General features: G+C 36.7%; 1 protein-coding gene across 25 annotated transcripts in view; it reads right to left on the bottom strand.

Moving 5' to 3' along the window:
* Positions 1–23753: 23753 nt before the first annotated feature.
* Positions 23754–26452, bottom strand: part of CSNK1G3 (casein kinase 1 gamma 3) — a 105359-nt gene continuing 102660 nt past the window's right edge. For all 25 annotated transcript variants that reach the window (XM_031666434.1, XM_031666438.1, XM_031666437.1 and 22 more), the window contains one exon: positions 23754–26170. In XM_031666434.1, the coding sequence (XP_031522294.1) occupies positions 26116–26170 (55 nt within the window). In that variant the 3' untranslated portion in view covers positions 23754–26115. The remainder of the gene's footprint in view (positions 26171–26452) is intronic.

Raw genomic sequence — 26452 nt, 5'->3', positions numbered from 1 at the left:
CAACACATTATATGAAAATGCCAAAGGCTAAGAGAATCTTCTCCACAGAATCTTTTAGTTTGTTTTCTTGAAGGAAGGTGTCTTAGTCTGTCTTGTGTTGCTATAACAGAATACCTGAGACTGGGTAATTTATAAAGAAAAGACTTTTTTTGCTCACAATTCTGGAAGCTGGGAAGTCCAAGAAGCATGGCAACTGCATCTGCTTGGCTTCTGGGAAGGGTGTCATGTTGTGTTACAACATGGTGAAGAAGTAGAAGTAGTGGGCATGTGCAAAGAGGTCAAACATGAGAGTCAACCTCACTTTGTAACAACCCGTTCTGGCAGAAACAAATTCATTCCTAGAAAAACTAATCCATTTCCATAAGAACTATTTCAGTTTCTTGAAAAAGATATTAATCTATTTTAATGACCTAATGATCTCTTAAAGACATGACCTCCCAATATGGTTGTACTGGGAATTAAGGTTCCAACACGAGTTTTGGCAAAGACACCTAGACCACATATTCCTTTATAGATACAAAATTGAAGACCAGAAGGACTGAGTGACACAACTAACTAGTTAGTGGCTGATCTGTTGCATGAGGGATCCAGTTCCCTTTCTGAGGCCACTGTGCCACTGCTGAGGTGGAAGAGAAGAAGAAGAGAAAGGAGACAGGAAACATTTGACACCTACTTAACATGGGATTATGACCATCTCTCAGCAGTCTTTTCTATTTTCTACAAAATAAATTCAATTTCCTCATTGATTTGTTGCCACAAATACCTTACTTGCAGAGATTTGAATTACTACAAACATGTGCCCCAGTTTCATGCTGAGTAAATGTGCAGTCAGGGTTTTCACACATCATCTTTTGCTTGACATCTCTACTCTCTGTATGACTTAAATGATAATAGCCAATAATACTACCATTCGTTAAATACCTACTGTGAACCAAGGATTTTGTTACAATTAACATATCACATCTTCCTCACTAAAACTTCATAAAATGAGATTTATTGATTTCCTTCTTGAAATGAGGAAATCAAGGCTTAGGAAGTTAAATAAGTTTCCCAAGGTCACATAGTCAGGAAGTATTGGACCATGATATAAATGGTTTACCCAACTGTAGAATTCAAATCTTCAACCATACCACCACTCTGTCTTAATCCTAACTGCCATCTTCTCTTCAGAGTCCCATGTTACCCTCATATCTGAGAGTCACAATTGTCCAAAATCACTGATAATAATTCATCTTTTTGTGAGAGAGCTCAAACTCAGAGTTATTTCTTTTCTTTTCTCAGATTGATAGTATTTGGTTATTTTTTCAAATTTATTTATGTATTTTAAACTAACAAATAAAATTGTATGTACTTATTAGGTACGACATGATACTTTGAAGTATATAAACATTGTAAAATGACTAAGTCTAGCTAAAATATAAGTTACTTCACGTAGTTATTTTATGGAGAGCATTGTTCAAAAATACAATATATGGTCATTAACTATGGTCATCATGCTACAGATCTCTTGAACTTATTCCTCCTAATTGTAATTTTGTATCCTTTGACCAACATCTCTCCGAATCGCCCCCTCTCCCACTCCCTGCCAACCAGCCCAGTCTCTGGTAAACAAGATTCTTTTCTGCTTCTATGAGATCAACAATTTTAGATTCCATATATGAGTGAGATCCTATGGTATTTGTTTTCCTGTGCTTGGCTTATGTCACTTAACAGAATGTCATAGAGGTTTATTCATGTTGTCATAAATAACAGAATTTCCTTCTTTTTATGGCTGAATAGTATTCCATAGTATATATATATCTCACATTTTCTTCACCCATTCATTCATGGATAAACACTTAGATTGATTCCATATCTTGGCTATTGTGAATAAACATGGGAGTGTAGATATCTCTTCGACATATAGATTTCATTTCTTTGGTGTATATACCTACTAGTAGGATTGCTGAATCGTATGGTAGTTCTATTTTTATTGTTTGAGGGACATCCGTGCTATTTTCTATAGTGGCTGTATTAATTTACATTCTCACCAACAATGTAAAAGAATTCCCTTTTCTCTATATCCTCACCAATATTTGTTCTCATTTGTGTTTTTGATAATAGGCGTTCTTACAGGAGTGAAGTGATATCTCATTGTGGTTTTAATTTGCATTTCCCTGATGACTAGTGACATTGAGCATATTTTCATATGCCCATTGAACATTTGTACGTCTTCTTTTCAGAAATGTCAGTTTAGGTTCTTTGTCCATTTTTTAAATTGGATTACTTTCTTTTTATTTAATTGAATTCCTTATACACTTTGGGTATTAACCCTTATCAGATATATAGTTTGCCAATACTTTCTCCAATTCTGTAGGTTATCTCTTCACTCTGTTTATCATTTCCTATACTGTGAAGAAGCACTTTAGTTTAATGGAATCCCATTTGCCTATTTTTGCTTTTGTTGCCTGTGTTTTTTAAGTCAAAAAATTATTGCCCAGATCAATATAATGGAGACTTTGCCCAATGTTCTCTTCAGACAGTTTCATTGCTTTGGCTCTTATATTTAAGTCTTTAATCTATTTTGAGTTGATTTTTGCAAATGGTGTAAGATAAAGATCTAATTTTATTCTTCTGCACTTACTTGAATATCTAGTTTTCCCAACACAATTTATTGAAGACAATGTCCTTTCTCCATTGTATGTTCTTGGCACCTTTGTCAAAAGTCAGTTGGCTATAAATGTGTGGATTTATTTCTGGGATTTCTACTGTGTTCAGTTGGTCTATGGGTCTTTTTCTTTCTTTCTTTCTTTTTTGACATCCAATGACCTTTGAACTTTTTATTGGCTTCCTGCTCCCCAAAGGGTACCCTGCTTCTGCTGGCTTAATGCCTCACAACTTTGGTGTCCTTGGTCTCAGACACCACTTTGCCACCCACTGTCCGGCGGGTGGTAGTCTTTTGGATGGTTTGCGTGGAGTTACTGCTATGCAGGGTATCACCAAGATTGAAGTCCTCACCATCTTCCAGCAGGCAGTGGTAGGTGGCAATCCGGGCCTCCAGCTTGACCTTGAGGTTCAGCAGGCCCTCTTTGTGGTTCTTCTTCATGACGAGCAGATCTCCTTGAGAGCCTCTATCTCTGTCTCCAGCTGCAGCCAAGTGACATTAGTGTCATCAATGACCTTGCAGAGCCCATGGATGTCGTTTTCCACAGACTGGTGCATGGCCAGCTCTGTCTCATTCTTGACTCTAAAGTCATTAGCAGCAAGGCGGGCATCGTCAATCTGCAGAATTATGTGAGCATTGTCCACAGTATTTGCGAAGATCTGAGTCCTCAGGTTCTCCATGGTCTTGAAGTAATGGCATCAGTCTCTGACCTGGGGTCCCTTCTTCTCCAAGTGCTCCCAGATTTTGCTCTCCAGCCTCGGGTTCTCGGTCTCCAGGCTCCTCACGCTGTCCAGGTAGGAGGCCAGGTGGTCGCTCAGGCTTTGCACAGTCTCCTTCTCTTGCTGGATGCCTCCCATCCCTGCCAGACCCCCGGCCATCCCCGCGGCCAGGCTCCTGGACCCCATGCCGCCCCGGAAGCTGGTGGAGCGGGACACAGAGATCCGGGAACCAGAGCCCCCGGCGCCTGCATAGACGCTGTCTGCTCTGCTGACTGGCCAGGCGCCCTAGCTAGGCGCCTGGACAGAGCCCAGGGACCGGTAGTTGGTGGAAAAGGTGGAGTGAGTGGTGAAGTTCATGCTGTCCCGGGAGGAGGGCGACAGGACAGGACTCAGGCTTTGCCGACCCTATGTGTCCATTTTTATGCCACTACTATGCTTTTTTTTGATTACCATAGCTTTATATATTTTGAAGTCAGGTCGTATGATGCTTTTAGTTTTGTTCTTTCTGCTCTAGATTTCTTTGGTTATTCAAGGTCTTTTGTGGTTCCATACAAAATTTTGGATTGTTCTTTCTATTTCTGTGAAGAATGTGATTGGTATTTTGGCAGGGATTGAACTGAATCTGTAGATCACTTTGGGTAGTATGAACATTTTAACAATGTTAATTTTTCCAATTCGTGAATGTGGGCTGTCTTTCCATTTAATTCTGTCTTCCTCAATTTCCTTCATCAATGCTTTATAGTTTTCAGTGTACCTCCTTGGTTAAATTCGTTTTTAAGTACTTTTTTTTAATCTTTTTTGTAGCTCTTATAAATATTTTTTATTTCTTTTTCAGATAGTTTACTGTTAGTATATAGAAACACTACTGATGTTTGTATGTTGATTTTGTATCATGCAACGTTTCTGAATTCACTTATTGGTTCTAACAGTTTTTCAGTGGAGTCCCTAGAGTTTTCCATATATAAGATCATGTTGTCTGCAAGTGAGGAAAATTTAACTTCTTCCTTTCTAATTTGGATGCCTTCTGTTTCTCCTTTTGCCTGATTGCTCTGCCTAGGATTTCCAGTAATATGTTTAATAAAAGTGCCAAGAGGCTGGATCTTAGAAGAAAACTTTCAACTTTTCCCTATTTGGTATGACTTTAGAGGTGGGTTAGTCATATATGACCTTTATTATTTTGAGGTATGTTTCTCGTATACTTAATTTGTTGAGATTTTTTATGAAGAAAGGATGTTGAATTTTGTCAGATGCTTTTTCTGCACCTACTGAAATTATCAGATGATTTTTGTCCTTGATTTTATTAATGTGATGTATTATCTTTATTGGATTTGCTTATAGTGAATTATCCTTGAATCCCTGGGATGTATCCCACTTGATCATGGTGAATAATATTTTTAATGCACTATTAAATTTCATTTGCTAGTATTTTGCTGGAAATTTTTGCATCAGGCACATTGTCCTGTCATTTTTTACTTTTTGTAGAGCTCTTGTCTGGCTTTGGTATCAGATCAAAGTGTCCTCAAAATGAGTTTGGATGTATTTCTTTCTCTTCATTTTTTGAAAAGAGTTTGAGAAGAATTTGTGTTTGTTCTTCTTTAAATGTTTGGTAGAATTCAACCATAAAACAATCTGGAACTGGGCTTTTCTTTTTTTTTTTTTTTTTTTACTTTTAAGTTTAAGGGTACATGTGCATGTTTGTTATATACCTACACTTGTGTCATGGGGGTTTGTTGTACAGATAATTTCATCACCCAGGTATTAAGCCTAGTACCCATTAGTTATTTTTCCTGGTGTTATCCCTCCTCCCACCCTCCACCCTCCAATAAGCCCCAGTGTGTGTTGTTCCCTTCTATGTGTCCATGTGTTCCCATCATTTAGCTCCCAATTATAACTGAGAACATACAGTATTTGGTTTTCTGTTACTGCATTAGTTTGCTAAGGATAATGGCCTCCAGCTCATCCATGTTCCTGTAAAGAACATGATCTCATTCTTTTTTATGGCTGCATAGTATTCCATGGTATATATCTAACACGTTTTCTTTATCTAGTCTATCACTGAAGGGCTTTTAAGTTGATTCCATGTCTTCACTATTATGAATAGTGCTGCAATGAACATACACGTGCATGTGACTTTATGACAGAATAATTTATATTCCTTTGGGTATATACACAGTAATGGGATTGCTGGGTCAAATGGTAGTTCTGTTTTTAGCTTTTTGAAGAATTGTCACACTGCTTTCCACAATGGTTGAACTAATTTACACTCCTACCAACAGTGTATAAGTGTTCCCTTTTCTCTGCAACCTAGCTGGCATCTACTATTTTTTGACTTTTTAATACTGGCCATTCTGACTGGTGTGAGGTGGTATCTCATTGTGGTTTTGGTTTACCTTTCTCTAATGATTGAGTTTTTTGTTGGCCACATGTATGTCTTCTTTTGAAAAGTGTGTGTTTATGCCCTTTGCCCACTTTTTAATGGGGTTGTTTATTTTTTGCTTGTAAATTTGTTTCGTTCCTTACAGATGTTGGATATTAGACCTTTGTCAGATGACAGTTTGCAAACATTTTCTCCCATTCTGTAGGTTGTCTGTTAACTCTGTTGATAGTTTCCTTGGCTGTGCAGAAGCTCTTTAGTGTAATTAGATCACATTTGTCAATTTTTGCTTTTATTGAAATTGTTTTTGGCATCTTTATCATGAAATTGTTGCCTATTCTTGCATTCAGAATAGTGTTGTCTAGGTTGTCTTCCATGATGTTTACAGTTTTGGGGTTTACATTTAATTCTTTAATCCATATTGAGTTGATTTTTGTATATGGTATAAGGAATAGGTTCAATTTTGATCTTCTGCATAAGCCAGTTATCCCAGCACCATTTATTGAATAGTGAGCCCTTTCCCCATTGCTTGCTATTGTCAGTTTTGTTGAATATCAGATGGTTGTAGTTGTGTAGCTTTATATCTGGGTTCTCTATTCTGTTCCATTGGTCTATGTGTCTGTTTTTGTACCAGTACCATGCTGTTTTGGTTACTATGGCCCTGTAGTATAGTTTGAAGTCAGGTAGCGTGATGCCTCCAGCTTTCTTCTTTTTAGTTAGGATTGCCTTGGCTATTTGGGCTCTTTTTTGTTTTAATATGAATTTTGAAATAATTTTTTTCTAGTCCCGTGAAGAACGTCATCAGTAGTTTAGTACGAATAGCACTGAGTCTTTATATTGCTTTGGGCAGTATAGCCACTTTAATGATACTGATTTTTCCTATCAATTTGTATGAAATGTTTCCCCATTGTTTGTGTCATCTCTGATTTCTTTGAACCGTGTGTTGTAGTTCTTATTATAGAGATCTTGTTAGCTGAATTCCTAGGTATTTTACTCTTTCTGAGGCAATTGAGAATGGGAACACATTCCTAATTTGGCTTTTGGGTTAGCCATTGTTGGTGTAGGAATGATAGTAGCTTTTTTCTTTTGACTTTCTATCCTGTGAGCTTAAGGAACCATTTGGCCAATACTATGGGGTTTTCTAGATCTAGAATCATGTCATCTACAAATAGAGATAGTTTGACTTCCTCTCTTCCTATGTGGATGCCCTTTATTTCATTCACTTGCCTAATTGCTCTGGCTAGGACTTCCAATACTATATTAAATAGGAATGGTAAGAGACAGCATCCTTGTCTTGTGCCAGTTTTTAAGGGGAATGCTTCCAGCTTTTGCTCATTCAGTATGATGTTGCTGTGCATTTGTCATAGATGGCTGTTATTATTTTGAAGTATGTTCCTGCAAAACCTAGCTTACTGAGAGTTTTTAATATAAAGGGTGTTGAATTTTATTGAAAACATTTTCTGCATCTATTCAAATAAGTATGTGGTTTTTGTCTTTAGTTATGTTTATGTAATGAATCACATTTATTGATTTGCTTATGTTGAACCAACCTTGCTCCCAGGGATAAAGCCTACTTGATCATGCTGGATAAGCTTTTTGATAATGCTGCTGGATTTGGTTTTCCAGTATTTTGTTGAGGATTTTTACATCAATGGTCACCAAGGATATTGGCCTAAAGTTTCCTTTTTTGTTGTTGTTGTGTCTCTGACAGGTTTTGGAATCAGGATGATGCTGGCCTCATAGAATAAGTTAAGGAAGAGTCTGTCCTCCTCAATCTTTTGGAACAGTTTAGTAGGAATCATACCAGCTCTTCTTTGTACATCTGGTAGAATTCAGCTGTGGATCATCTGGTCCTGGGCTTTTTTTGGTTGGTAGGCCATTTATTACTGATTCAATTTGGAGCTCATTACTGATCGGTTCAGGGATTCAATTTCTTCCTGGTTCAGTCTTGGGAAGGTGTATGTATCCAGGAATTTATCCATTTCTTATTTATTTACTAGTTTCTGGGCATAGGCCTGTTCATAATATTCTGTGGTGATTATTTGTATTTCTGTGGGGTCAGTGGTAATATCCCCTTTGTCATTTCTAATTGTGTTTATTTGGATCTTCTCTCTTCTTTATTAATCTAGCTAGTGATCTATATATTTTTGTTAATTTTTTCAAAAAACAGACTCCTAGATTTGTTTATCTTATGAATGTTTCTTCATGTCTCAATCTTCTTCAGTTCAACTCTGATTTTGGTTATTCCTTGTTTTCTATTAGCTTTGGGGTTGGTTTGTTTTTGCTTTTTCTGGTTTTTTTTTTTTAAGTGATGTTAGGTTGTTAATTTAAGATCTTTCTAACTTTTTGCTGTGGGCCTTTAATGCTATAAATTTCCTGCTTAACACTGCTTTAGCCGTGTTCCAGAGATTCTGGTATATTGTATGTTTGTTCTCATTAGTTTCAAAGGACTTTTAGATTTCTGCCTTAATTTCAGTATTTACCCAAAAGTCATTCAGGAGCAGGTTATTTGATGTTCATGTAATTGTATGGTTTTGAGTGATTTTCTTCGTCTTGATATCTAATTTTATTGTGCTGTGGTCCAAAAGAGTGTTTGTTTTTTTATTATTTCAGTTCTTTTGCCCTTGCTGTAGAGTGTTTTGTGTCTGATTGTGTGGTCAGTTTTAGAATATGTGCCATGTGGTGATGAGAAGAATGTATATTCTGCTGTTTTGGGGTGGAGAGTTCTGTTGAACTCATTTATCACATCCATTTGATCCAGTGCTGAGTTCAGGTCCTGAAGATCTTTCTTAATTTTCTGCCTCAATGATTTGTCCATTACTTTTAGTGGGGTGTTGAAATCTTCAATGATTTATTGTGTGGGATGCTAGGTCTCTGTAGGTCTCTTAGAACTTTCTTTATGAATTCGGGTGCTCCTGTGTTGAGTGCATATATATTTAGGATAGTTAGCTCTCCTTGTTGAATTGAACATTTTGCCATTATGTAATGCCCTTATTTGTCTTTTTTTAATCTTTGCTGGTTTAAAGTCTCCTTCATCAGAAACTAGGATTGCAACCCCTGCTTTTTTCTGATTTCCATTTGCTTGGTATATTTTCCTCCATACTTTATTTTGAACCTATGGGTGTCATTATGTGTGAGATGGGTCTGTTGAAGACAGCATATCATTGGGTATTGCCTTTTTGAATCCAGCTTGCCACTCTGTGTCTTTTAATTGGGGCATTTAGCCCATTTACCTTCAAGGTTAGTATTGATATGTGTAGATTTGACCCTGTCATTGTATTGTTAGCTGGTTATTATACTGGTTTGTTTGTGGTTGCTTTATTGTGTCACTGGTCTGTGTATTTAAGTGTGTTTTTGTACTGGTTGATAACAGTCTTTCCTTTCCATATTTACTGCTTCCTTTAGGAGCTCTTGTAAGGCAGGTTTGGTGGTAAAAATTCCCTCAGCATTTGCTTGTCTGAAAAGAATCTTATTTCTCCTTTGCTTACAAAATTTAGTTTGGCCAATGTAAAATTCTTGGCTGGAATTTCTTTTCTTTAACAATGTTGAATATTGGCCTCCAATCTCTTTTGGGTTGTAGGGTTGCTGCTGAGAGATCTGCTGTTAGTCTTATGGGCTTCCTTTTCTAGGTGACATGACCTTTCTCTCTAGCTGCCTGTAACATTTTTTCTTTCATTTTGACATTGGAGAATCTGAGGATTACATGTCTTGAGGATGATCTTCTTGTGACTTATCTTACTGGGTTTATCTGCATTTCCTGAATTTGAAGTTTGGCCTCTCTAGCTAGTTTGGGGAAGCCCTCATGGATGATTTCCTGAAATACATTTTTCAAGTTGCTTCCAGTCTCCCCATTTCTTTCAGGCACACCAGTGATTAATAGATTTGATCTCTTTACATAATCCCATATTTCTTAAAGGTAATGTTCATTCCTTTTTATTCTTTTTCTCTGTTTTTGTCTAACTGTCTTATTTCAGAAAGCCTATCTTCAAGCTCTGAGATTCTTTCTTTATCTTAGTCTATTCTGCCACTAGTACTTGCAATTGCATAAAATTCTTGTAGTGTGTTTTTCAGCTCTAACAAGTCAATTACATTCTTTTCTATACTGGCTATTTTGTCTATCAGTTCCTGTATCATTTTATTGTGATTTTTAGCTTCCTTGGATTGGGTTTCAATATGCTCCTGCATCTCAATGATCTTTATTCCTATGTTTATTTGAATTCTATGTCTGTCATTTCAGCCATCTCAGTTCAGTTCTGAATCTTTACTGGAGACCTAGTGTGGTTGTTTGGAGGAAAGACAGCACTCTGGCTTTTTGAGTTTTCAGAGTTGTTGCACTGGTTCTTTCTTATCTTCCTGGGCTGATGTTCCTTCAGTCTTTGAAGTTGCTGCCCTTTTATCCTATTTGATGACCTTGAGAATTTGACTGTGGTATAAGGTGGTTTCGTTTATGGAAGATTTGAGAGAGCCATGGTTCATCTCACAACTCCTAGACTGCATGCTCTAACTCTGGGGAACTGGTATCAGTCCCCAGAATTTGTTCTCTGGTAACTTGAGATTAGGAACCCACTGCACTGGCAGTGCCACAGTGCTCCAGGACCAGGGTGTCATAGCACTCTGATGGATGGTGACACTCAAAGCTTTTTGTATGGTGGCAGCAGCAGGATCTTTCCTCATTTGCATGTGCCAGTGGCAGTGGCAGCAGCAGCAGAGCAGGGTGGACTTCTCTGCTGTGGCAGGGTGCTGGCAGGTTCTGGGGTGCTGGCCTCTGAGAAGGCATTCACAGTAGCAGAGGAGGCAGCATGGCTGAGGGGGCCTCTGGCAATTATGTGCACAGTGGTGCTGGTGATGGTGTTAGCACAGCGGGCAGGGTGCTGGTGGGCATAGGACTGAGCGTGCGCTCTATGAGCATTCACACAGGTGGAGATGGCTGCTCAAGGTGGGGAAGGGCCCACGCTTCTCTGTGCCTAGTTTCACTCCCATGGCAGTGTTGTCACAGGGGTGGGGTGCAGGGGGTCGGCTGGCAGGCTCTGTGCCTACCAAGGCTTTAACTGCAATGGAGATTTGGCGGGGGTTGGGGTGGCAGGGAGCCAGGGGATAGAGTGTACTCATGCAGGCATTTCTTCTTGGTTTTTCAGAAGTTGGGTGTATAATTGTTGGGTGTATAATTGTCCATAATAGTCTCATAATCCTTTATATTTCTGTGTTATCAGTTTTAATGTCCCTTTTTCCTCTCTGATTTTATTTGAGTCTTCTTTTTTTCTTAGTCCAACTGGCAGGTTTATTAATTTTATCTTTTTTCAAAAACAAAAACACAACTCTTTGTTCTGTTGATCCTTTCTATTGTTTTTCTAGTCTCTATTTTATTTGTTTCTGCTCTGATGTTTATTATTTCCTTCCTTCTACTAATTTGGGGCTTAGTTTATTCTTTTTTCAAGTCCTTGAAATAAAATATTAGGTTGTTTACTTGGTATCTTCTTTTTTGATGTAGGTGTTTATTGCTATAAACTTCCATCTTAGAAATGCTTTTGCTGCAGCAAAAGAAACTACCATCAGAGTGAACAGACAACCTACAGAATAGGAGAAAATTTTTGCAACCTACTCATCTGACAAAGGGCTAATATCCAGAACCTATAAAGAACTCAATCAAATTTACAAGAAAAAAACAACCCCATCAAAAAGTGGGCAAAGGATATGAACAGACACTTCTCAAAAGAAGACATTCATACAGCCAACAGACACATGAAAAAATGCTCATCATCACTCGCCATCAAAGAAATGCAAATCAAAACCACAATGAGATACCATCTCACACCAGTTAGAATGGCAATCATTAAAAAGTCAGGAAACAATAGGTGCTGGAGAGGATGTGGAGAAATAGGAACAGTTTTACACTGTTGGTGGGACTGTAAACTAGTTCAACCATTGTGGAAAACAGTGTGGCGATTCCTCAAGGATCTAGAACTAGAAATACCATTTGACCCAGCCATCCCAGTACTGGGGATATACCCAAAGGATTATAAGTCATGCTGCTATAAAGACGCATGCACAACGTATGTTTATTGTGGCACTATTCACAATAGCAAAGACTTGGAATCAACCCAAATGTCCATCAGTGACAGACTGGATTAAGGAAATGTGGCACATATACACCATGGAATACTATGCAGCCATAAAAAAGGATGAGTTCGTGTCCTTTGTAGGGACGTGGATGCAGCTGGAAACTTGCATCAGCAAACTATTGCAAGAACAGAAAACCAAATACTGCATGTTCTCACTCATGGGTGGGAATTGAACAATGAGATCACTTGGACACAGGAAGGGGATCATCACACACCAGGTCCTATTGTGGGGAGTGGGGGGAGGGATAGCATTAGGAGATATACCTAATATAAATGACTAGTTAACGGGTGCAGCACACCAACATGGCACATGTATACATATGTAACAAACCTGCACACTGTGCACATGTACCCTAGAACTTAAAAATATATATATATATAAAAAGAAATGCTTTTGCTGCATCCCAGAAGTTTTGATATGTTGTGTTTCCATTTTCATTTGCTCAAGACATTTTTTAATTTTACTTGTAATTTCTTCATTGACCTATTGGTTGTTCAAGATGTTCATTTTTCATGTATTTGTGAATTTTTCAAAGTTCTTCCTGTTATTTTTAGTTTTGTACTATTGTGGTCAGAAAAGATACTTGATGTGATTTCAATCTTCTTAAACTTGTTAAGATTTGCTTTGTGACTTAATGCATGATCTAGCCTAGATAATGTTCCATCTGCACTTAAGAAGCATGTAATTTCTGCAACTCTTGAATGTAAGAATGTAAATTCTGCAACTCTTGAATGAAATGCTCTGTATAAATCTGTTAGGTCTATTTGGTCTAAAGTGGAGTTTGAGTCCAAAGTCTCAATGCTAATTTTCTGTCTGAATGATTTTTCCATTGCTGAAAGTGGGGTGTTAATGTCCTGTACTGTTACTGTACATACTATTATTGTCTATCTCTCCCTTTAAATCTGTTAATATATGTATTGTATGTTTAGGTGCTCTAATGTTGGATGCATATATATTTGTAATTGTCATATCATGTCCTCCTGCAGATTAACCCCTTTATCATTATATAATGCCCTTTTTCATCTTATTTCACAGTTTTTTATTTAACGTCTATTTTGTCTAATACTCATCTAATATGCACCTAATATGCATCTAATACTTTTAATTTCCACGTGCATGTAGTATCTTTTTTCATCCCTTCTTTCAGTCTATGTGTGTCCTTACAGCTGAAGTGAGTCTCTCATTTGCAGCATATACTTAGATCTCATCTTTTTAAAAATCCCTTTAGCCATTCTGTGTCTTCTGATTGGATAATTTAACGTATTTACATTAAAAGTAATTATCGCTAGATGAGGACTTAACCACTGCCCTTTCACTTGTTTTCTAGTTGTTCTGTAGATTATTTGCTCCTTTCATTCTCTTTTGCTGTCTTCCTTTATGATTGTTTTTCTCTAGTAGTATGTTTTTATTCCTTTTTTGTGCGCATCTACTATAGGTCTTTGCTTTGTGATGACAATGAGGCTTACCAAAAAAAATCTTATAATGAAAACAAGTTATTTTAAGGTGATAAATTAACTTCAATTTAAAAAAAAAAACAACTTTACACTTTTACTCCACTGCCCCTAACTTTGAATTTTTATCATAATTTACATCTTTTTGTATTGAATATCCCTTAACAAATTATTATGATTATTTTCAATAGTTTGTCTTTTAATCGTCACACTAAAGGTACAAGTGATCTTTTTTTTTTCTTACCACGATTACAGTATTAGAGTATTCCGAATTTGATTGTATCCCTACTTTTACTAGTGAGTTTTATACTCTCAGATGTTTTCATGTTACTCATTAGCATCCTTTTCTTTCAGCTTGAAGAACTGTCTTTAGCATTTCTTGTAAGACAGGTCTGACGATGATAAACTTCTTCAGCATTTGTTTGTGTGGGAAAGTATTTATCCTTTTCTCCTTCTTCTTTTTTTTTTTTTTTTTTTCATTTTGAGACAGGGTCTCACGCTGTCACCAAGGCTGGAGTACAGTGGCATGATCATGGCTCACTGCAGCCTCCGCTTCCCAGGTTCAAGCGATTCTCCTGCCTCAGCCACCCAAGTAGCTGGGATTACAGGTGTATGCCACCACACCCTGCTAATTTTTTGTGTTTTTAGTAGAGATGGGGTTTTGCCATGTTAGCCAGTCTGGTCTCAAACTCCTGGCCTCAAGTGATCCATCTACCTTGTCCTCCCAAAGTGCTGGGATTATAGGTATGAGTTGCCATGCCTGACCCTTCATTTATAAAGAACAGATTTTCTGAGTACAGTATTTTAATTGGTAGTAGTTGTTGTTGTTGTTTCTTCCCTTCACCACTTTGAGTATATCATCTCAGTCTCCTGGCCTATAAGATTTCTAGTGAGAAGTCTTCTGCTATGTGTACTGGAATTCCTTTATATGTTATTTGCTTCTTTTCTCTTGCTGCTTTCAGGATTCCCTGTCTTAGATATTTGACATTTTGATAATAATATGTCTTGAAGTAGCCCTATTTGGACTGAATCTGACTGAAGATCTTTGACCTTCCTATAATTAGATATTTATATCTTTCTCCAGGTTGGGAAAGCTTTTTGGCTATCATTTCTTTAAACACACTTTTTGTCCCTTTATTTTTCTCCTCTGCTTCTCTAACTCCTATAACTCAAATATTTTCTCTTTTGATACGTTCTCACAAATCCCATAAGCTTTCCTCATTTCTTTTCATTATTTTTCCTTTTTTCCCCTCTATTTATTTTGAAATAACCTGCCTTTGAGTTCACAGTTTTGCTTGATCGGTTCTTCTGTTTATGTTCTCTATGGCATTTTTTATTTCGTTCATTGTATTTCTCAGTTCCAGGATTTCTATTTGATTTTTATTTTTATTTCATTCTGTTAAATTTCTTGTTCTGATCACTTATGGTCTTCCTTTTATTAAATTGTTTCTCTGTGTTTTCTTGAAGTTCACTGAAAATGGTTACTTTCACTTCTTTATCAGGCAGCACATTCATTCATCTCCATTTCCTTAGGGTTGGTCACTGGCACTTTATTTTGTCCATTTGGTGGTAACATGTTTCCCTGATTATTCTTGATCTTTGCTGTTCATTGATGTCTGAGCAGAGATTCTAGGTAAATCATCTGGCATGCTCTCTAAAGCTGGTACCACTGAAGTACCATTGAGACACTGAGGGATGCCCTGATCCTGGGATCACTGCAGCCATATGATGCCAGGCTGGAATCTCATGTCTGCTGAGGATATCATGGAGCTGGGATGTGACTGAAACTCACAGCTGCTGAGGTTTACCTTCCACTGGGGGTTGTCCAGAGCCCAAGGTCACTGTAGTAAGCTGTCAGTGATGCATACAGCAGACTGAGTTCACCTCATAGAAGCTATGGGTTTCTGCTGATGCCAGGGCATGTCTGGAGGCTCGGTCTGCAGGTACTCCCCTAAAGTCAGGGGTTGTGGGAGGTCTGCCTGGTGCTACCTAACTTTAGGTTTGAAGACAAAATCCTATGCTCATTTCTCTTCCCTCCAATTTCATGATATCTTTTCACTTTGCTGCCTAGGGTTGGGAAAGCAGTGACATGGGTAACGTGAAACTGTCCTTTCTACTCCCTTCAATGCATATTTTTAATAATTGTGCTATTACCGGCCGGGCATGGTGGCTCACACCTGTAATCCTAGCACTGTGGGAGGTTGTGGCAGGCAGATGGCCTGAGCTCAGGAGTTCAAGACCAGCCTGGGCAACATGGTGAAACCCTGTCTCTACTAAAAAATACAAAAAATTAGCCGGGTGTGGTGGTATGTGCCTGTAGTCCCAGTTACTTGGGAGGCTGAGGCAGAAGAATTGCCTGAACCCAGGAGGCAGAGGTTGCAGTGAACTGAGATTGCACCACTGCACTCCAGCCTGGGTGACAGAGCAAGACTCTGTCTCAAAAAAAGAACAAAAATTCTGCTATTACCAAGTACCATGATTGTTCACCCGACTCACTTAGCTCCTGTGAAGATATTTTTGTGCATGGATAGTTGTTCAAACTGATGTTTCTGCAAGGGGAAAGCACTAAAAAGTCCTGTTCTGCCATCTTGCTTTGCCTTCTTCCCTTCTTCTCCATTTCTTTTTTTAAATGTGAATAAAGGAGACATAATCTACTCTGCCAAACTGGTCCTCTTGCAGAATAAAGACTCAGCAGAAGGATAGTCTTGACCATGAAAGCTTACCAGTCCAGATGCCAGAACTTGTTTAATACATTTGGATGGAGATCTCTCTACATCTTTAGTACATAGCATACAAAATACAGAGTGCATAGTTTTCTGATTTCCTAAGCACTGCATAATAAGTTTAATAGTTCACATTAGTTAGGGCAGTACTTTTCAAGCATTTTTTAAAAGAAGAACCCATTTTTGAAACATTTTTCCTGGAATCTTAGTGTAACAGAAGGAAAGAGAGGGTAACAGTAATAGAGTAGCTGAGAAAAGTGTAACAAATTGACTCTTTAGAAAGGTGCAGCAGGGTTAAAAGAAGTCAAAAAGGCTGATAATATTCCTGGGTGTGGTATTTCACTGGAAGAAGCTGCTGTTGACCAACAGACTTTCTACAGCCTGGTTACTGAAGCAAGGCACTTGCTGATCAGCTATTGTCTAGAAGCATGGGGCTGTCATTAACTTGCTTTCTTTCAGAAGACTAGAGTGAAGCTGTTGTTGACTAGCTTATTTCCAGAAGCATGGCCAATGGATGTCATTGATTGATTTTTTTGTGTATTTACTAAAGTTATCTTAAACTAACAGCGGTTACTTGTTCACAACTTGGGGCTTTGGCTAAAATTCAAATAGCCTTTTTCTTTCTCAAATATGAAACAAAAGTACTTTCAAGTTTTACTCCCCACTTTTGGTATTCATTCAAACCTGCAGGAGAGATAAGGGATTGTTCAGATGTTTACTTGTGGAGGAATAATTTTCAGCTGCTGTTACCACGTAAGTAATTTAAGCATTCCACATTACTGTGGAGTAAAAAGGGCTCTAATTGCCAATATTCTTGTAATTTATATATTTTAAAAAGGCCTAATAAATACAGGACATTTAGGGCACCCTGACAAAGTCAATACAGGATTCAGGACAAAATACTGTACAAGAAAGACATGATTGATTTTCTACCTATATGACATTTAAAATGAGATGTTCATTTCCAAGACTTAATTTAAGATGGCTAGAATGTAATGGTATAAGCATAATTGACATGTTAAAATGATTTTTTTTTTTTTTTTTTTTTTGCAATGAGGAGGATGAGGGTGAAAAAAGAAGATAAAAATCACAAAAGGGATTGTTATATATACCATCTGGTTAGAGATGACCAAATGATTCACTCCAGAGAACTGAGCAGGAAGTCTGAAAATAACAACAAGAAGTCTTCACACTAATGCACATACAAGACTATGATCAAGAAAACTTACATACAAATCAGGGTAGTGCAAGTAAGACATAGAAATCATTGACATGGTATGATGAGGTTTCTGACTGGAATACACACTTATGAGAAGGAAGGGGCAGAGGAGTATACTGAAAAGACGTATACTTGCAATGAAATTTAGTACACCCAAGGTAAATGCACTGTGGAAAATATTTGGGCAGAGAGGGGAAATTAAGATAGTATTATGAAAGTACATTACAAAATGCCAGGCCAGTTAAAGAAAATCAGTATTTAAGCACACAAGCCACTGCCTGACACGAGGTGTTCAAGAGGAGCGTAAACACTAAACATAAAATTGAGTAGTGATAGAGACCCCCGATTGTCTGGAAATTTCTAGTTCTTATTTTACTTAAGCTAGAGTTTCTGATGTTCTCACTCCTTTGTGGGAGCTAAAAATCAATACAATGTATCTCATGGAGATAGAGAGTTGAAGGATTGTTATGAGGCTTCAAAGGGTAGTGGGGAGGGAAAGGGGTAGGATAAACTGGGGATGGTATTAATGGGCACAATATATAGTTAGATCGAGGTGGGTATGGTGGCTCACACCTGTAATTCCAGAACTTTGGGAGGCTAAGGTGGGCAGATCACTTAAGATCAGGAGTTCGAGACCAGCCTGGCCAACATGGTGAAACCCCATCTCTATGAAAAATACAAAAATTAGCCCAGCGTGGTGGTGGCACACACCTGTAGTCTCAGCTATCGGGAGGCTGAGACAGGACAATCAGTTAAACCAGAGGTTAGCCGAGATCACGCCACTGCACTCCAGCCTGGGAGACAGAGCTAGACTCCGTCTCAAATATATATATATATATATATATATATATATATATATACACACACACACACACACACATACACATAGTTAGATCAAATGAGTAAGATCTAGCTTTTGGTAGCACAAGGTGACTATAGTCAACAATAATTTATTACATATTTTAAAATAACTAAGAGTGGAATCGGAATGTTCCTAACACAAAGAAATGATAAATGCTTGAAGTGCTGGATACCTTAATGACCCTGACTTCATTATTACACATCGTATGCCTCTATCAAAACATCACAGGTACCCCATATAGATACCTATCATGTACTTGTAATAACTACAAACAAAAACAAAAACACTTTAAACCCAGAAACTCTGTAAATTCTTTATATGCCTAAAATCTAATCTTCCAGGAAACAGAGAAAGCAAAAACTGAAGCTACTATTCTGGACCACAAAAATGACTAGCAAGAGGAATGTGTTCATAAAGCAGAATGGTCGGCCACCTTAAGAGAATGTGAGTATCTCATCTTAGGTTTATGATAACCTTGTGAAAAGAACTCAAGACTCTGATTTCATTTCTGCAATGAAAAGTGATCCTAAAAAGAAAAAACGTTTTGAGAAAACAGTCTCCTTTCTAACAAGCCCAGCTTTTAAAAGAGTATAGGAAATAAATGTAAAAAAATAAATAAATAACATCTTTAAGGTTTTGTATTAGCTGGAGATTCTTTTTAATGCTAAAGCCAACAAAAAAAGAGTTTATAATCTGTATGTGGAGCCATATGTAAAGGAAAGACAGAGGAATGAGGAAGAGAATGTAAGGCTCAGCTTTTTTAAAATTAAGAATAATTTTTAGCCTTAAAAGTTAAGGGGGTGGGGGAGAAATGGCAAGAAGGAAATAAAATCTAAAACTAAATTCAATTCCCTTTTTGATGGCATAATGAGAATGACAGGGCATGGAAACAGACCAAATGGTTTACTTGGATTTCAGCAAAGCTTCTGATAAATTACTATTAGCTAATAGTAATTAAGTGGTGTTGAAGGATTCATACATTACAGAGAACATTTAGACATGTTATTGGTTCAATGGATTGATATTGACCCTAACATGGACTACAGCAGCTTCAGACAGGACTTTGCCCTGGCCCTCTCCTGTTGTCATTTTTATCAATAAGGGTATAAAATTAAATATTTTGAACTTGTTGATGTCATTAAGTGAGGCAGAATGGCAACTGTACAATGTGATAGAATTAGGGCCCAATATTTTTAAACAGATAGGAATAATGGTGTCAGTCTAGGAAGACAAAGTCTAATACCAGACCTTACCCTTATCTTAAAGAGCAGAAGTGTACACACTGTATGAGAAATTAAGGTGTTGCTCAGTTTAAAATCGTACTTTTAATGAAGGTAATGGTAAATGCATTGAGCTATTATAAAGATCATTCACTAATCCTCAGAATCACACCTCAAAGTAGGCATTATCTCCAGTTTAAGGTGAAGAAACAGGGTGAGTTAACTTGCCACAGTTCTCACAAGAAGTTTAAACTAAAATTAAATTTGTCTAATCCTGACATTCATGGGCTAAGGCTGCACACTGCTTCAACATCTAAGTTAATATGTGAGCTCATTTGATTACTAACTCCCTATGTACTGTGGTTGCATTTTCCGTAATATTTTAATTCTTGGTGCTATTTCAAAATGAAATTTTCTTTTATAAACGGAGGAGAAAAGGTCATCTTTTGGTAAGCAGTTTCATGCAATTAAGTAAAAACTAATTTACTTCAAACATTCAAATCTTTCCAGTGTGGCATAAAGCAAACGTTGGCAAACTACGGTCTGAAGGCCAAGTCCAGCCCACCTCCTATTTTTGCTCAGTTCACAAACTAAGAATGACACTTAACATTTCTAAATGGTTGAAAAAAATCGAGAGGGAATTTTATGACACATAAAAATTATATGAAATTCAAATTTTAGTGTCCATAAATAAAATTTTATTAGAACACAGCCATGTTCATTCATTTACATATTGACTATGGCTGCTTTCATGCTACAAAGGCAGAGTTGAATTAATTGTGACAGTAACCATATGTGGTGCTCTCATTGTTTTGCACTGCTATTCAACATGCTACAAATCTCAGTGATGGCTATAAAACTCAACAGCATTTCAAGTGTCATACATATTGTCATACAGACATTTTATTTTTTATTACCAGTGCATATACATCATGTCAAAAAAAGTTTTAAAAAGTGGACTTTGAGTGTTGCACTTTTAAGGCACAGTGGAGTGTGAATTGTCGTACAACTATATCGCAAAGCATTGTGTTTATTATGCAATGACACTTTCACTGTGCTAAAAAAATATATTTGCAGACTAAGCACTCATCACAATATTCCCAACCCACAGGAAATCAACAGTTAGAACAATCAGAAAACTTAAAATGTAGTATCTTATCACAGCATAATCTACTAATTTAAAAAATTAGAATAAGGGTGTAACCAAAGTAACTTTCTGAGTGGCTCATTTGTTAGCCAAGCAAAGACAGCTATATACTGATGGTGAGTTAGAGTTAATTCAATTGTGTTTGATTGTAGCAACCAGAGAGTGGGCCCAGAGAAAAACTTCTTCAACAGTACCAGCTTTTCACCAAGAATACTTGCTTGGAGACATGAGGACACTGTGGCAACACCAACAGTCAATTAAAAAACAAGGCAAATGATTTCAAGTAGCTTTGCTTTGCTTTTGGTGAGTCAACAGATGTTACCAATACTGCCCAGCTGTACACTTGAGAAGTCAATGCTGAGTTTGAAGTGACTCAAAAACTAGCCTTTATGAATAGTCTGCATACAATAACTATAGGAAAGAATATTTCAAAGAAGTCGAGAAAACACCAATTTAGTACAACCTGAAGTAGAATCTGCTAAGATGTGTTGCAATTCATGGTGGTAAAAATGTGTGAAGTGGCAAAAAAATGCATAGTTGAATAAATTAGTCAATGGTTACATGCTGCATTATTCATCAGCAGGTATTTGTGGGAAATATTTAAATATATCATGTCATCAAACTAGTAAAGTCAATGGTAAATTTTATTCACTTGTGATCTTAATCATCATTGGTTCCATTTGGTTTTGTCAGAAATAGAAGTTCAGTATTCTGACTTGCCCAATTACATAGCGGTTTGATGGCAGCAGTAAAGTTTTTTGGTTTTGTTTGTTAGACACAGGATCTCACTCTGTCGCCCACGCTAGAGTGCAGCATCATAATCATGGCTCGCTGCAGCCTCGACTCCTGGACTCAGGACATCCTCCCACCTCAGCCTCCTGGGTAGCTGGGACTGTGGGTGTATGCCACCATGCCTAATTTTTTTTAGAGATGGGGTTTTGCCATGTTGCCCAGGTTGGAACGGTAGTTTTATTGTAACTTTTTAAGCTCAGAACCAAGACTGAAATTGTTATGAATGAGGAGAACCACCCTCAAACTATTTTCAAACACTGAATAGCTTTGGAAATTACTTTTGCTGCAAACTTAATAATGCTTTTTAATAAATTCAACCTACAATTACAAGGCAAAATGGCACTTATATGTGAAACATACTGTGACAAGGTCATTTTGATGGCAACTAATGTTGTTTAAATCACAAGTATTATCAAGCTGGCTTTATATATTTCCCATGCTATCAAGATAAGAAGCAAGATCTCCATTCCCACACAAACCTGTAGTGAACATATTTTCCAAGTTCCACTATTGTTCAAGCTGCACTACTGGACCTTAATGCAAGTGCAAAGGAAATTTTTCTATTTCAATATTCATTTAAATATACAATTGAGCATCCACCTAACCTTCAATAGGAAGTGATTAATATGCAATGTAATGACAGCTAAAAGGCAAATAACAATAGCAGAATCTAATAGAATTCTATAAATACCTTCCAAATGATGAATATGATCAATTAAAATTACACACTCAATCACAACTGATAACAGTACACGGATGTATCTATTTGAGTGAGAAGACGTTTTCAAAGATGAAATACAAAAAATCACATTATAGGCCAGCATTAACAAATGAATACTTGCAATTAATTTTGAACCCCAATTTAGTGAGACATTATCCCCTCAAAATCACTCGATTCTTATCATTAGTAGCCCTGTATCACAAAAAAATATTAAAGTATTAATATATTTTGAATTTTATCAATAAAATATATGCGAAAAGTTTTCTTTCCCATTACTTAAATATATAAAAGCCTCAATTTTGCCTTTTGGCTCACAAAGCTAAACTTTGCCAAAAAAGTTTCCAACCCCTAGTCTGCAGAAGTGCCAGAGCGTCTGTCCATTTAAGTGAAATCAAAGTATAAGTATCCCAATAAACAACTGGTCTAACAAAACCATTTTTATATCCCAGTAATATTACCTGATCATCCTTCTATATATAGTCCTTTCTTTGGTTATGATCCACGTAGTCTTATGAACAAGTAAATTTCCTAAGAAAATAATTTATGTGGGTCTGTATTACAGCTAGGCAGAGAAGAAATTAGTTATCCTGAATATCAGCAAATCTTTATAATTGTATTGGCACTCTAGTAGAAAAAAATGTTCTTAACTCTTCTCAACCAGTTCCATCACCAATGTGTCTCCTCAAGGTCAAACCATGACTCAGGCTCAGCCACTGGGAGAACAATATTCCCTCGTCCATAGTAATTGGCTCAGGGGTGGGCACATCAACCAATAAGGGAATGTCAGTCTTAGGCTTCTGTTGGAGCTATTGAGAAAAATGGCCCTTTGTTTTTTGTTTTGCTGAGAATACTAAGATGGTGGATGGCCACTTTACCATGACACATAGAAAGTCTTCCTGATAGTGAAAACAGCAGGGTAGGAAAGCAAAACCAAAAGATATGGAGAAGATTCCTGTCTTAACTCCAGGATTAAGCATGTCTGAAGGCAGTCCTACCACTCGACTTTTCAGTTAAATGAGATAATGCACACTCTTATTGCTCAAGCCAGGTTAAATTTCTGTCACTTTCAATTCAAAGAGTTCTGACTAATGCAACTATATATTCATTCAGATTGAAATCCCCATCTTAAGTCAAATTTTTCTAAATAGAACCTTTACAGTTATGTGTCATCTCCAGATCTTTCTCCTGCTTCTGAAGGTCTCTGCTGCTTAATGGACACAATATTCACAGGCTGAGAGCAGGCTGCTTTGCCTTATCTTACCTGTAGCATCCCTCAGTAAGTAGCATACCATTAATGCCATTTTGTAAACTCCCGTAAAGCACCTAGCACAATGATGAACTATGAGATACTGTTAGAAATATGGGCTCCCCATCTGCAATGATTTTAAAGTCATTCACTTAAAACTGGAATAATGCTTAATTTCTGTGAACATAATAGTATGATTCCATTCTCAAAGAGGAAAAATGATTCTATTTCCCTTAATTTATCAGAAGATGTATTTAACTATTGCTCTATTAAACAGTTCAGAGAAGTATAATTTTTTTTTCAATATTAAAGAAAGCTTAGATCCTTTCTAGTGTGTGCTCTTTACCACTGGATTTCAAGAAAGCAAAACAAAACATAAACAAAATAACAAAAGCATATTCCTTTAGCTCTGCTTCTCATATATAACCAACTAAATAAAGCAAAATTTTAAAATTCCTATCTTAAATTAGGGAGTGACATTATTTTACCCATCATTAGAGGAAATGGGAAAGAGCAAGTTTAAAAAAACTACTTTTATTTTTTTTTTATTTCTTTTTCAGTTACATACTTTTAAACAGGGATGTGTTTCATTATTCAGACATTCAGGCAATGTTGACTTCATTAGTGTTGACAGAAAATAAGCATAAAAATGCAAAACATTGTTGGCTTAACCTGAACATACCTGCATTACCTATTATTGACCAGTTTGTGTTGCCAAAAGACTTATTCCTTGGCATTAAAATGGAGCACTTAAAAATATTGCTAAAAAGCAAATGTCTACACACTGGTCTTTGCAGCAAATAAGGGTATTTATACTTTTAAAATATTTTAAGTCCATAATTGGATTAATATACACACCTTCTTATGTATAAGGAGTTCAGATCATATAAACACTGTACAATCCAAAAAACCCTACTGAGAATAAAACTAAATAGGCTTATGATAAGAAATACAGATATTCGCATGTATTTACAAATATCATAGACACACAAATTTGGTCAAATACTGTAAAGAAAGAAGTGGTTTCACATTATAATTGCCAAAACATCCATCTACCTTGCTCAAAGCAAATAAAAATATAAACTCAGTATGTAACTCCTGCAGTTTAAGACATCATGACAGTATACAGATAGACAGAATGGAAACTGTTGACCAAATTATACAGCAAATGTTTTCTAGGTTAAGTGTAGGTCTTTAAAATAAAAAGAGATCATTCACAGGATTCATAGCAACAATGAAAAACAATGTCCTGATTTGTGGTGTTCATGTGGGTGCCTAATTCATCAAAAAAATGCATTAAACTTTTGGCTAATAAGAAAAATAAATTACAAAGTATAATTAAATCCCTGTAAATGCAATAATGAAGTAAAAAAATGTAGATTTACTTTAATATACATCTTAAATGTTACCTTGAGACAATAAAAATAAATAAGCATGCCTGAAGGCACACACTTAAAGACAACGAAGAGACTGCATGGAAGGAGTAAGTAACAATTTTATAAATGAAAGATGAATATGAGATTTGTTCAAAATAATTATCCTTCTAGCCAGGCTTTGTTTTAACCCTTCTTGAAAATTCTGGCTAGCAGAATGTGACAAAACTACATGTGTGTCTTTATGGCTTAAAACAAAGCATACTTGAAAAGTGGAATGGGCTTCCTTTTTTACAGAATTAGTTTTTTTTTTTTGTTCATATGCAGGCACTTCAAAAGACTATGGAGGCAAAGCACCTGACCCATCCTTTCCAAAATATTTTTCAATCATCAAAATTATGCTAAAGAGTAGGAAAATTCCAGAGAATCAGCAAAGTTGAATACAAGAGACTAATGTGCACAGAGGGCATAGAGTGACCCACTTTTTATTGCTGGGGGTCTTTTTTTTTTATCAAAGAGCAAAATAATTACACAGACACCATTGCATGGCACATCCAAAGTTTTCTGCTTAGGGGAGAATGTAATCATTCAGCAGTAAGTTTCAGTGAGATTTCTTTAGGCTTCCACCTTACACATTGCAACAAGGTTCACATTTACTACCTCTCCTTAGTGTATTTCTTTGTAACTCCAACATATATCACTGTTTAAAGTATTCATTTCTTGCTGTCTAACATACATTATTATTTGGAAGCATAAAGTTACATTGTACAAATATTTTGCATTTTAAAAAATAAGCGCTTTTGCCACTTCTGCAACACAGTACTTCACATGGTGGTGCAACAAAAGCAGAGCACATATTTACCGCACTACTTAAGATTCATTTTACCACTACCATCTGCGGAACCCATATTGCTTTTTCCTCAGTACCTCTGGGCAGTGACTGTACCATGATTTCACAGAGAGAATGTTAATATGACTTATGAATAACAGTACCATCAGTAACACTGAAATCAATGCAGATGTCACAAAATATGAACTTCTCAAGGAATAACTTCTTTTAAATATTTGGGCAACTCTGTTTTCTCTGTTGTATTATCCACTGAGAAAGAAAATTCCTGTTTGATTATGCCCTTACAGAAGTTATAAAAAACCAGATTAGGTATACAACTGGTTGACACTTAAGATACTGTATGCTTTCTGCAACAGAAGAACTTCTGAAAAATGTTCTATAGAATTATATTCATCGATACCACCTCATTGGTCCATTCCATTCACTGATGCGCACAGCACTCATGTTTTGACAAAACTTTAAAGCTTCCATAAAAGTTCAATTAGAAAAAAAAAAAGAATGTAAGACAACCACAAAATGAAGTATGAAAGTATGACATTTTTGTTTCTAAGAGTGAGTCCTTGAAAATATATGTGGTCACTACAGAGATGATTTTAATCACAAGACAGCAGATGAACATGTAAGTAACTCCCCAGGATCTGTCTGTGTCCAGAGTCATTTGTGGCGCTGTATGGTTTTCCTTTTCCTTCGTTTGAAAAAACAGCAGCACCTGCAGATGAGGGAAACACTCTTTTTAGTTTAAAAGCACTAAAATGTCACAAAGTTGACTGTATCATATTAACTTAAATGATCATAAAAAGCAACAGTCTAGTGCAAGATAAACAGTGATTACACCAATGAAGCGTATGTATTAGTGAAAATATGGCAGAGTTATTACTATTATGTTTCATCCACATGCCTTTTAAGAATAGCAAGACACTCTATGCAACATAAAAAGGAGCCATTAAATTCAAAAGGTTTTTCACTAAGACTAACTGAGAATTTCATTCTA

Source organism: Papio anubis, chromosome 5 (assembly GCF_008728515.1).
Source record: "Papio anubis isolate 15944 chromosome 5, Panubis1.0, whole genome shotgun sequence".
NCBI classification, from domain to species: domain Eukaryota; kingdom Metazoa; phylum Chordata; class Mammalia; order Primates; family Cercopithecidae; genus Papio; species Papio anubis.
Note: the sequence above shows the minus strand (reverse complement) of the source record. Positions and strands in the feature narration are given on the sequence as shown.